We start from the raw sequence: 13,373 nt of genomic DNA on the forward strand, positions 1-13,373 counted from the left end.
ATTTGTGGAAAAATGCCTATAGGAGCCACCTCCAGACTGGACACAGAAAGAGAAGCCCTTTTGGTAAAGATAAGATTAATCTTCATTAAGTTGTTAATCATATATAGATGAGTTTAAAACTCATCAATTGGAGCTACTATTACTAGCTTTATGCTTACTTTGCAAAAGCCCTATCATCTAGAGCTTCAATTTGACACTCCAAGTTGACCTCTTTTCTACACTACAAACAATCATTTGCCTCTACTAATCAGTGATTAATCGACACTAATCCTTGTGTTCTTGGACCACTGAGGGTTCAATCATACCATTGGGGACTTGCTATTACTTGCCAAAAGTTCATATCAAGAAAGCTCTTTGATTTTTTCCTTCGACGGTGCTCTCCAAATCAAGGTATTTTTTGCTCAATTACGGAAATTTACATTCACTAATACCTTGATTCGTGCCAATCATCTGAGGTTTTTAGGACCATTAATGGTTCATATCTCACATTCAAGTGTTGCTAAACCTTTGTAAAGCATCAAATCAGATTTTCCCCTTGATTTGAGTGGTCAATTTGTTAATTTAAAATCGGGTATAAATCTAAATCAGCATTGTGAACAATGGGATTTCTAAGCTTATATGCTTCATGTACCGCATCTATCATACTCATAAATCATTTGTACAAGGACAAGACACTAACCATTGATAAAGATAGAGTTTAATGCCTATAAAAGGGTATAGTACTTGGTGGTTCATTCATCTCTCATATCATTCATAATACAATCACCTTATGTTGTACCCAACTTGCTCTCTCTTTTCTCTCTTCTTTCTCCTGAATCATGGAAAGATTCCATCCTCCATAGCTCCATGGTTGAACTTGTGATTTCCAACAAGAGAGAGAAGAAGAAGAGGAAGAAACCAAAACAATTATATTAACGTATGCATAAGGCCAAAATGACATATATGAGACCCAATAAATAGCATGAGAGAGAGAGAGAGAGAGAGAGAGAGAGAGAGCTAAATTACATGTTTGTTAAGATGCCAACTACTCAACACATAGAGACCATGGGAATGGCTTTGGGATCCCCTCTAAACAGCAGCTAGTGTTAAGGCTTATGATCCACCAATATAGAAAGAGACTTGTACAGCTTCATTCAAATGTCCAAGAGAGAGAATTCTAAAGTTGAATTTGAAATAAAAGCAAACTCAGAGAGGAAGAAAGCAACAATTAGCTAAATTTGAAATCAAAGAAAACTCTCACAAGAAGCAAGCGGCAATTGCATCCACAAACCAACCACTCTAGTAGCCTACTTCCAGACTCATGCAAACGTTAGACTAGACCATTGCAAATCACATTAGTTTGTTAACGCACTCTCTTTCACGATATTTACGATCATTTGGAAGCCTTACTGATAAAAATCCGATAAAAAATTAGATAGCAAGAGATTTATTGCAAAGCTAGGCCACAACTTGCAACATGTTATATATGGCAATCTCTGATATTGTCACGTGCACCCCGCACTTGGATGCCACGTAGACATATCTGTACAAAAGGTGCAAGACCTAGGATGGTAAACTAGTCCCATGTGAGCCCAGTCCGGGATGAACAGTCCGGGACGAGTCAACCAGGGTTCCATCCCAGTCCTCCGAGAGGTCAGGTGTGCAATATCCTGCACATGAGTCCAAGGTCAAGTGTGCACTATCTTGCACATGAGTCCAAGGTCAAGTGTGCACTATCTTGCACATGAAACAGTGCGAGTCCGCACTGTGAGTCTCCCTCTGGAATGATGTCAACGATTCTGGGAATCTCAGAATCTGGTATGGTACTGGATGCCAGATCATTGTGTAGATAGTTAGGGTTTGCTTTTAGGAAAGGCGCCAGCCCATAGGGCTACCCCAAGTCCTTGTGTGGGCATGGGGATAGTGTAAAACCACCCCCATGAGCGCCAGGAAGGCCCTGGTTGAACCCACGAGCCATGGAGGGGCTGTAGGACAGCCCCAGGGGCAACCGACAGCACATCCAGCATTATGATGACTATAGGTTAAGTGTGGGGCAGCCCACACGGGCTGCCCAGCCCTCAAAACAAAAGGGATTCAGTGCCCAACCCCTAGGGAATCAGGCGCCTAGTGCCCAGCCAACCATCAAGGGACTGATGTGTAGCAGCTTACGGAAATTATCTAGCATTTAATGCACAAACCAGAAGGCGCAGATCTTGGCTCTGGAAAAGCATACCCATTCTCCAGCATCGCATTTTCCATCTCCTCCTCCCTCTCCTTCCATATCCCAGATTCCAGATCCTCGACACAGGGACCCTCTCGCGGGGTCACAACAGCAACCGAGCTCTTTGCTTGAGTTGCAGATGCGTGCATTGGAGATCCGACAACGTGAAGATGAAGCCATGCGACGCGTGGAACACAAGCATTACCTAGCAGCTTTGGACGCCAGATTGACACCGACGGCGCCCTTGAATCATTTCCCAAGAAAATGAACTTCAATAAGTATAATGGTAAACTCGACCCCACCACTCTCTATTCATGGTTGCATCAGTTTGAAGCTTACTTTGCCGCAGTTAGAAAGACAGATACTGATAGAGTGACCTTAGCCAGTTGGTACTTGGAAGGTGAGGCCATTTCTTGGTGGACTCAGTGGGCTCATGCCCACACCAGATTAGGTATGGCAGCTTATGTGTGGGACGAGTTTGTCCGCGACCTTAAGCAGCAGTTTCTACCGCCCCACTACCTTGAGCAACTCGAAGACGAGTTCAGGGGAGCGTGTCAAAATGCGCAACCAGTCCTTCAGTTTGCCAATAGAATTTTGACTTTATGTTTGCAATTAGGCTTATCTGATTCGAACAAGAAAGGGCAGTTTTTTGTATGGCCTTGACACGCAAATCTAGTGGGAGGTGTGTATGTTTAGGCCAGCCACCTTTGAAGATGCACTCTCGCTTGTAGAGAGTGCAAAAATGAAGCATAATGGTGGCAAGCCCAAGACTTCCCAACCGGCTACTGTCTCGGAGGAAAAAGGCCAGAAACAGACGGGGTCTTCCCTAGGATAGAGCCCGGGAGCCTCTAGCTCCAAGAACTCGAACAATGCGTCTAAGCTTACTCCAGACCAGAAAGCGGAGGCAGGCAAGACAGGTGGCGAGTTGAGTGCTGAGGAGCTTTCTCACTACAAGAAGGAGGGTAGATGTTTCTTTTGTCATACAAAAGGACATACTTCTCGAGAGTGTCCTAAGAAGCCTCCAAAGCCCGCCGCCCCACTGCCTCCACTACTTCCGTGGTGAGCTCAACTCCCACACAGACCCTAGTGGCTGCACCTAGTTCTTCAAATCCTGGTGCTTCAGTTGGTGCAATTATTAGCCGAGAGCTCGAAGATAAGCACAAGGGCGCCCATGACCAGGAGTATGAGCGCAATGAATTGCTCAAGTCCTTTGGCTACATAGGTGGCCAGAGAGTCGTTGTCTTGTTTGACAGCGACAGCACAGAGGATTGGTCATGGAACAAGCCGCTAGGGGTGCCCATTTCGTCCTAACTTTGGTGGACAAACAGGTTGAGGGTTTTAGCACAGGCATGATAACGAGCATCAAGTATGAAGCTCTAGGTACTAAATTAGTTATTAAGGGCATAGAATTTATGCGTGATTTTATGGTTTCCCCTCTTGTAGGAGCAGACATAATTTTGGGTATTCAGTGGTTTCACAAGTTTCTTCTCGATGTCAAGTGGGACAAGCACACATTCCAGATCAATCAGAATGTGTCAAACGCCCCAGTGACCATTAAGTGTGAACCAGGAATTCCGAACTTTCCACTCATAAGCCACTTTTTGCAGGCTAAGTGAGCACTCAGGAAAGGCGCACATTGTGCGATGATATACATCCAGACAGCCGAAACGGTGACCAGTGCTTCCGAGAAGTACTTGGCTCTCCATGAAAAGTTCTAGAAGATTTTTCTTCAAAAGACAGTCTCCCTCCCCAACTCCCCCCGTCCAGACTAGAGGACCACAAGATTGACCTCCTCCCAGGCTCGAAACCCCCAAGCAAGTTTCCGTATCGCCTTTCCAAGGTAATGGAATCGGAGTTGGACCGCCAACTCCAAGAATTGTTGCAATCTGGCTTCATCCGCCCCAGCGTGTCGCCATTTGCAGCACCGATCTTATTTGTCAAGAAGAAAGATGGGTCTTCTCGATTGTGTGTCGATTATCGTGCACTCAATAAGCTAACTATATCAAGAGTAGATTCCCGATGCCTCGAATAGATTATATTCTCGAGAGGCTGAATGGAGCAAAGGTGTTCTCAACACTTGATTTAAAGAGTGGGTACCACCAGGTGAGGATTGTGGAGGGGGACATCCCCAAGACAACCTTCCGTACGGAATAGGCCCACTATGAATTTGTGGTCATGCCATTTGGCTTGACGAACGCCCAAGCTACATTTAACCGCATGATGATGCATGTTTTTCGAGATTTGATTGGAAAGTGTGTGTTCATATTTCTGGACGACATACTAGTATTTTCAGCTACGGTTGAGCAACAAGACATTGATGTGGAGAAAGTCCTTAAGTTGCTAGAAAGCAACGAGCTCTACGTCAATGAAAAGAAGTCGAAATTTTATCTGTTCCAGGTGCATTGCTTAGGATACATAATTAGTGCCGAAGGCATTCGACTTGATCCAGCTAAAGTGGCCGAGATTGTCAATTGGAAAATTCCTCAGATAGCTTATGACATCCGATCCTTTGTGGGTATATGCCAGGCATACTCCACCCACATAGACAAGTTTTCTCACCTCTCAACAGATCTCACCAATCTGCTAAAGGAAGTGAAGACAAGAAGGCAACGGATTCGAATGACTCCACGAGCATTGGAGGCATTCAAGAACCTCAAGGTGGCTTTATCAGCAGCACCTTGTTTAGCACTTGCCTCGTGGGACGAGCCATTTCAAGTGATCACCGATGTGAGTAACATCACAATTGGAGGTGTGTTACAATAGAATGGTCATCCAGTAGCTTACATGTCTCGTAAGTTACTTCCCGTAGAGAAAAATTACTCAGTCTACAATCTTGAACTCCTAGCAGTTATACAGGCCTTGAAAGATTGGAAACATTTTCTTTATGGCTGTGACCTTGAGGTTTGCACTGACCATCAAGCATTACGCTGGATTCAGACAATGCAAAGTGCACAGTGGAGTGACCGACAACACGGCTGGAGCCAGATATTCCAGCAATTCAATGGTATGATTGAGTACCTTCCAGGAAAGGCCAATCCAGTGGCCGATGCTTTGAGCAGGAAGAGACAAGTGAATTCGATTCAAACCACTAGACTCGACCTTGTTTAATACAGGACTAGATGACATGAAGCACACGTACGCGGATTCCGAGGAATTCGGTACACAGTGAGAACAGGCATTGGATGCCACAGGACCATGCCACTTTCTAATATGCAATGGTTGGCTTTTCTACAAAGGCCGACTGTGTGTCATGAAGTCGTTTAGGGCAGCTCTTCTCCATGATGCCCATGAAGCCATTACGGGTGGTCATAGGGGCATGAATTCGACTCTAGAGAAATTGGAACGGCAATATTATTGACCAAAGATGAGGGGAGATGTGTTTACATATGTACAATGCTGGGATATTTGTCAAAAGATGAAAGCTCCTCGTGAAAAGACGATAGGGTTGTTACAGCCCTTGCCAATTCTTGAGGGTCCTTTCCAAGATATTTTAATGGAATTTGTCACGAATCTGCCTCCCAGTCCGAGTTAGCGTAATACGTAGTGCTTAACTATTGTTGATAGATTTAGCAAGTTTGTTATGCTTATTCTATACAGGGCCAATGTGACCACTGAGGATATTGCCCAGTTGTTCATTCGACATTGGTACCCGATTGACGGGATTCCTAGGACCATAGTGTCAAACCGAGATGCCAAGTTTACCAGTCATTTTTGGAGAGCATTGTTTGATAACTTTGATACTAAATTGAATTTTTCCAATGCATTCCACCCACAAACGAATGGCCAGACAGAGATATACAACCAGTTGGTCTTTGATATGCTGAAGTGTTATGTCCACGATCAACAAGGTAAGTGGGAATCTTATGTCTTTAGTTCAAGCTGTTTTGTACGTTTCTTTTTCTTCAGCTATTGGTAGGACTCCATATGAGACAGCGTTTGGAAGACCTTTCCAGTCGTTAACTAGGACCTCGTCTTCAGTACCTGAAGCGAACAAAGTGACGGAGTCTTACCAAGAGATTTTAGAGTCAGTAAAAGACAGGTTGGCTAAAGCGCAAGAGACCTACACTCGACAGGCCAATAAAGATCTAAGGGATATGAAGTTTTTGGAAGGGGTTTGGGTTTATCTTCGGATTATGAAGCACAGGTTGAAGCAGGTGGGCAAGCGATGCCCAAAGGTGTCTTTTAGGAGCTTCGGACCTTTTTCCATCTAGAAAAAGATTAATGAGGTTTCCATGCAGTTAAAGTTACCTCCGAGTTGGACTATGCACGATGTGTTTCACGTCAGTTGGTTAAAGCCATATGCAGGTCCTATCCCTTCAGAAGTGAAAGACGAGACGGCACCAGCTGAAGTTATGGTCCCAGAACAGATCCTTCTGGACCATTTCAAGCATGGCTCAGACCGAAGGCCAGACCAAAGGCAAAGACAGTTCCTCACGAAGTTTCAAGACCGAGGCACCCACGAAGCGGTATGGCTTGACAAAGAGTTTTTTGAAGACTATCCGGCATTATTGATGGATTATTTGGAGGCTATGCAGCTTCCGTCAAGTTAAGCAAAAAGGGATGTCACGTGCACCCCGCACTTGGACGCCACTTAGACATATATGTACAGAAGGTGCAAGACCTGAGATGGTAAACTGGTCCCATGTGAGCCCAGTCCGGGAGACGAGTCAGCCAGGGTTCCATCCTGGTCGTCCGAGGTCAAGTGTGCATTGTCCTGCACATGAGTCCAAGGTCAGGTGTGCACTATCTTGCACATGAAACAGTGCCAGTCCGCGCTGTAAGTCTCCCTCTGGAATGATGTCAGTGATTATGGGTATATGGTATGGTACTGGATGCCAGATCATTGTGTAGATAGTTAGGGTTTGCTTTTAGGAAAGGGACCAGCCCATAGAGCTACCCCAAGTCCTTTTGTGGACATGGGGATAGTGTAAAACCACCCCCATGAGGACCAAGAAGGCCCTGGCTGAACCCACCAGCCATGGAGGGGCTGTAGGACAACCCCAGGGGCAGCCGACAACACATCGAGCATTATGATGACTGTAGGGCAAGTGTTGGGCAGCCCACAGAGGCTGCCCAGCCCTCAAAATAGAAGGGATTCAGTGCCCAGCCCCTAGGGAATCAGGCGCCTAGTGCCCAGCCATCAAGGGACTGATGCGCAACAGTTTATGGGAATTATCTAGCATTTAATGCTATTATTTCAGTCGTGGGCAGAATTAAATCTGGCCACCTGGACTTAAGCTGGCCAACTGCTTATTTGGAGTAGTATAAATAGATGAGCCACAATCCCATTGTGTTATCTCATAATTCACCAAGTGCTAAGGCAATCAAGGGCTAGGACAACCAAGGAGTGCTAATGCAAAGGGGTGAAGGACTGCAGGTCAAGCGCAGAGTTATCTCAGCCAAGAAAGGTCAAGTTTTCTGTGTTTTCTTTTCAGATTTACATCATTCTAATAAAGTAAATACACCATTCGTGGTGGGCGCCCTACAGAGGGTATTGGAGACCCAATACTGTGTCCTCTCCTCTCTCCCTCTCTATCTCTATTTTCTGCACATCTTCATTCAGTTTTGTGCGTTAATTCTATCATGAAAAGTATGCTGATTTCTGAGCATTGAAGTTACCGATCTCCCCCGAAGCTTCCGCATGTTACAGATACCATAGTGGCATTTCCTGTTCCACGTTCAGGGATCAACAACTCAACAGACAGCATGCGACAGTTGCGACATTTCCTGTCCCATCAAGGGAAAACTTTTAGTAGCTGTACTAGTAGGTCTCATTGGACACAGGCCTGCACGATTGCCTGTAATGTACATGCAAATTTACACCAAAAGTAAAAGCTACACCATTGAGTTCCATTAAAAAATCAAGGCCCTCTTATCAAGCACCAGACCCCATTGCCAAGGTTAATCCTTAAGTGAGGACCTTGCTGCTCAATTTTTTGTAAAACTGAACAACCTTAGGATGCACTTTGATACGAGATGGGTCAAACCCAGTAAGATGGAGTCCATTCAAGCTTTTGACTCGGGAGAGAGCAACGTATACCATGCCATAATCAAATGACTTCGAAAGGTCCATCTCGACCCTATCAAGTGTCAAACCCTGACACTTGTGAACACTAAGCGCCCAAGCTAAGATAAGAGGAACCTGGACCCTGCTTGCAATTTCCCTACCTCCATCTTCTATACTTTCCTTCTGGGGGCCTATCACCCTCTCAGTGCCATCACAAGCAAACCGTACTACTGGCCACGTGCCTGTTGGGCTTACAACAGATGTGGCCAGTTTCAATTTAGTGTCCTTGCCAGGTATTATCAACTGGGAGGAAAACCCAACCACTGCACCCCTTGCCCCATTCACCAAACCAGAACTACTGTCAAGGTTTTTTACCAACATGACCTGGGCTCCAATGCAAAGAGAAAGCACCTCCCCCACTCTCATGTTCTGAAGCATATGCTTATAAGCACTGCTTTCTACCCAATCTAGAGCAGTAAACTCAACTGTCTCCCTTTCTAGGGTCTTCAATGCAGAGATGTTCTCCTGATTCACATCCTGTTTCAGTGGATACAGTCTTGTAGGTGCAATGCCTAAGCCCTCGTCAGGTAGATCTTCCAGACATCTTTGGAGCAGTGAAAGTGTCTCCGGAGTATGTGTACCATTTCTTATTTTGTTCAGCATTTTTACAAAGCCTCCATCACATTGACGAAAAACTTGCTCAAGTTCTACTTGCAGATCAAAGCACTTGTCCCAACAATCAGCTTCAAAGGCAAAATATTTCCGGGGGTTTTTAGGCTTCACAGGAGGGAGCTGAAAGAAATCCCCTGAAACAATAAGCTGTAGACCTCCGAAGCTCTTGTGAAGAGGCCCATCCTTGAATGATGGTGCCCTCACCACTTTAGCCACATAATCCAACTTGTCATACAGGTCACCATCAATCATGCTCACTTCATCAATGATAAGTGCTTTTGCATTCCTCCACCGGTCCATTGTTTCTTTTCTTCCCATGACTTTGCGTGCCAAGTCATCTGGTTTTTCTTTACCTAAACCAATTCCTGCAAATGCATGTATGGTGGTGCCATTCAATGCACAAGCAGCCAAGCCAGTAGAGGCTGCCGCATATACAGACTGATCACCCAGGCGCCTTTTCAGAATGTCCATCACAAAGCCTAATAAGTAGCTCTTCCCAGTGCCTGCTGCACCTGTTACAAAGATAGATTTTCCTGCTGCGACCGCTTCCAAGACTTTCATCTGCTGCTTGGAAAGTGATGAAGGCAGCCCCTGGCCTAAGGCAAGGGGGACAAATTCATCATCCGCATCCTTGTCCACATCCTGCAACCCACCTTCTGAGTCACTGATTCTTCTCTCATCTTCGTCTCCTAATCCTTGCATCCTAAAATAAACAATCCCAGAGGCACTCCTTACTACTTCATGGTTTCCGTGGTATGCGCCATGAGTTCCTCCATAAGACAGTAACAAGCCAGTAGAAGTTTGCTCCTTAGTATCAGCATCTCCCAACTCCTGCTCTTTTACAGAAACTAGTCCAGTTGAACAGCTTGCATCTTGATGAAACCCAGCATTAAATCCTTTGCTTTCACCTTGAGAAAAAGTGAGCTCATCACTTCTTGCATCTTGATGACTCCCAACATTAGATCCTTCCCTTTCACTTTGAGAGAAACTGAGCTCATTGGCATCTGCAGAGCTCGTCACTTCTTCTTGGCAATTGGCATCTGTTGAAAGCTCATAAACATCTGCTTTTCCTAATCCTTGTGTTGTCTTCCCGACTGCTTGATGATTTTCATGCTTGGAGTCATTGATTCCACTACACTCTAAACATAAACTGGTAAAGCTTTGCTCAAGCAGATGAAATGCTTCGGAAGCTTGCCCTGGAAAGCTTGTTAATTTATCCTCACTACCATGGCACAACCCATTAACCACTGCAGAAGAGGCTTGCTTATGCTCTTCTGCTCGCTGCACCCTACAATAACTTAATCTCCCCCGACTTGTTTTTGCTGATAAGTACTCAATGTATGCGTGTTCATTGAGATGAGCTTCATTTGGAGCCTCTAATCTATGATGAGATGAAGCACCTCCATTGTATAAGTCTCTGACTTGACTAGAAACAGGTAACAAGGTGACATCAACCCCAGGGTTATTTGATCCTGATTCTGGCAAGAATGTGACACTAGAGTTTAGTTTTCCTATTTCTGGCAACGAGGTAATGTCAGCCCTGGGGTTAAAATTTCCACTTTCTGGCAACAAGGTCGGTGTTACAGTTTCGGGTAAGGGGGTGCTATCAACCCTAGGTGTTCTTGCTTGATAGTTTCCATTGCCAAGAGAGGCTTCTCCTGTCTGTCTGCCAAGGGAAACTCCTCCTGATTTCTCTAAACTACAATCAAGCAATCCAAGGCAACTCCGTTTTGCTTGATGATTAAAGTTTTCTGATGCCTGATTATTTACTTCATGAGGGCGTTTTGTTGCTTGGTTCGAATTAAGATTTGCTTGATTGAGGCTAGGGTTTGCTTGAGTAAAGCTAGGATTAAAGATGGGAGGAAAGAAAGCGTCGGATTGAATAAATCTAGGATTGGGGTTCGGGTTTGGTTGAGTAAAACTAGGGCTTTCTAGGTTAAAACTAGGGTTTGTTTGATCAGATACACGTAAAACTGTGAATTTCTGTGAACGCTGGCTTGCCTGGGAGGTAAATTGAGCCCAATCTGCAGCATTGTTGGTAAACCAGTCTTCTGCAAGCCCCTTCTGAAAGTTAGATATAGCCGCGAGCCCCTGTTGTATTTGTGTTGGTTGTTGTTGTTGTTGATGATGATGATGATGATAATGTTGATGTTGAAGCCTCGCTCTGCGCCTGGCGAGGGCCTCCTCCTTCTGGCGAGCCATGAAAGCTTTCTGTACAGGGGTAATAGAGCAGCCACCATTGTTTCCTTGTTGGGAGGAGAGTTGCTGCTGAGAAAGCGGTAGAGGAGTTAGCAGAGAAAGAGAAAAGCCATTCATGAAGATAGCGTTTGGTTAAGTAAAGCTAGGGTTTGTTTGATTGAAGCTAGGGGCAGTCAAAAACTGCAAACTTCTGTTAACGCTGACGTACCTGAGAGGCTAATTGAGAGCAATCTGCAGCACTGCTGGTGAACCAGTCGGCTGCAAGCTCCTCCTGAGAGCTAGCTATGGCGGCCTGGCTACAAGAAGAGAGAGTCGAGGCGAGTCCCTGTGGTCTTTGTGTTGGTTGATGATGATGATGATGATGCTGCTGCTGTTGTTGACTGCGCCTGGCAAGGGCCATCTCCTTTTGGCGAGCCATGCGAGCTCTCTGTGCAGGGGTAAGAGAGGAGCCGCCATTGTTTCCTTGTTGCGAGCAGAGTTGCTGCTGAGAAAGAGGGAAGTTCTCCATGGGAATCCATGTCCTCTGTTTCGACTACCCAGAAATAGGAGGAGGAGGTTGTAGCTTTTTGTAAAGACATGATCTGAAATCTTTATGTTGTAAGGTGGTAATCACCTTACTTTTTGCTTTTTCCCTTGTATGGAATAGCTCCGAGGTCTTTTTAAAGGTTAATGTTAGCAATTTTTTTAAAGAAAGACTCCTGCTCATCCATCACTTGAGAATCCTTGCTAGTAGAGGCATCAATGATTACTCTCAAGTGTTAGGATTTTGGGACTAACAAGCTTTTCCCAGAGTAGCTAACGGAGTTTTTAGTGAGGTGAAATCATTTACTTTGGTGATTCTCTTCATATTTGCACACAACGGAGATGACGTTGTTATGATGGAGGGCACAACTTTGCTTGCAAAATCCCAATAGTGATGATTTTGGCACAATTGGGAAATCACAAGGCCAAGTTTACAAACAATGAGATTCCACATAGCATGGCCAAGATAATTGACTCTGTGAAAGCCATGTAATGCTCTTTTTCCATTTGTCAGCTTGTCTTTGGGTAGCTACCTAATGTGTGGATATCTCATAGTGCCATGGGATTCTGGATACATAACTCTATCACAAAGACACTACCCTCTGACAATTGGCTATTTAATGGACTGGTGGCACTTTGATTGTGGAACAAAACAAGCAGTCTTTTCAAAAGTGTCTTTGCCTTCCTTGCATTGATGATTTTGAAGTTGCATGATGTATTATTGAGAGAAGCAACATCAACTAAACCAATCAACCTTGGGGTTGGCTTTTGGCAAGCGTGTTTGTATTTTGGGGAGCTATCTTTGTCTACCTCTATGCTCCCCCCCCTTTCTCTTTCAATATATATGTATGTGTGCACATGTGTGCATGAATGCATGCATCTATGTATGTGTATGTATGTACATATGTGTGTGTATATGTATGCTTGCATGCATGTATATGTGTTCTAACCTTGTTAATCTAACCTAATACTATAATATTCTAGCCTTCCGTAGATTTCTTTAACCTCTATATGATAGATAAAGTTGCACGAGTTGCTAGAGTTGATAGATAGCTTTCCGCACATGCAATAATACGCTAAGAACTTGGAAACCCTTTGAGGCGTACCTTTTGTATTTCTTTGTTGATGATGGTTGCAAATTGTAGTGCGTCAATGTTCTTGTTTGCAACTAAGCACGGGTGAAACACTCAAATCCATGTTCATTTGTGCTAATTGTGCAAGATGTAGATTCCAAATGCTTGAAGCTATGATTTTGGTTAAGAAGAAGGGAAGAGCCAAAAGTGCATTCAAATTTTGGTTAAGATTTTGGTTAAGAAGAAGGGAAGAGCCAAAAGTGCATTCAAATTTTCAACAAAAGCAAGGTTTTTTTTCGTAAGGATGAAATTAAAATTAAAAGCAAGGTTTTCTTGTTTTAAGATGGAGCAAAAAGGAAATTGAGAAAAGTTAGCATTTGTTTTCACTTTATGTAGAATTATTGAAGGGATGAAGTGATTTTTTATTTTTTCTTTTACTTTTAAAAGGAGAGAGGTTTCCCTCATCACAAATTTTTCTAATCACAAAAGGCTTTTTTTTAAATGTAGTTTATTCAAAGGGGGTACTTTGGTGGCGGGGGGGTTGGGGGGTAGGGGAGTTTATGGAGGAGGGTGATGGGTTGGGGATAAAAAAAGATAGAGAGCATGATGGAGGAGGAATATTTTTTCTTTAAAAGTAAAAGGGAAAGGGCTCAAGGACATAGAAAAGCAAAAGAAGAAAGGCATCTAGGGACACAAGGTG

At 44.3% G+C, this 13,373-nt stretch overlaps 1 protein-coding gene across 2 annotated transcripts; it reads right to left on the reverse strand.

Moving 5' to 3' along the window:
* Positions 1-7,590: 7,590 nt before the first annotated feature.
* On the reverse strand, positions 7,591-11,718 carry LOC147623381 (uncharacterized). 2 transcript variants are annotated; one of them, XM_086821531.1, is made up of 2 exons: positions 11,287-11,718; positions 7,591-11,144 (listed from the first exon to the last, which is right to left on the reverse strand). In XM_086821531.1, the coding sequence occupies exons 1-2, from the start codon at positions 11,584-11,586 to the stop codon at positions 8,109-8,111; spliced, it is 3,336 nt and encodes a 1,111-aa protein (XP_086677657.1). In that variant the 5' UTR covers positions 11,587-11,718; the 3' UTR covers positions 7,591-8,108. The 2 variants fall into 2 exon arrangements, with proteins under 2 accessions (XP_086677657.1, XP_086677656.1); XM_086821530.1 differs by having other exon boundaries at positions 7,591-11,147; positions 11,287-11,717.
* Positions 11,719-13,373: the final 1,655 nt, after the last annotated feature.

Source organism: Cibotium barometz, chromosome 27 (genome assembly GCF_041138505.1).
Source record: "Cibotium barometz isolate CiBa-2024 chromosome 27, ASM4113850v1, whole genome shotgun sequence".
NCBI classification, from domain to species: domain Eukaryota; kingdom Viridiplantae; phylum Streptophyta; class Polypodiopsida; order Cyatheales; family Cibotiaceae; genus Cibotium; species Cibotium barometz.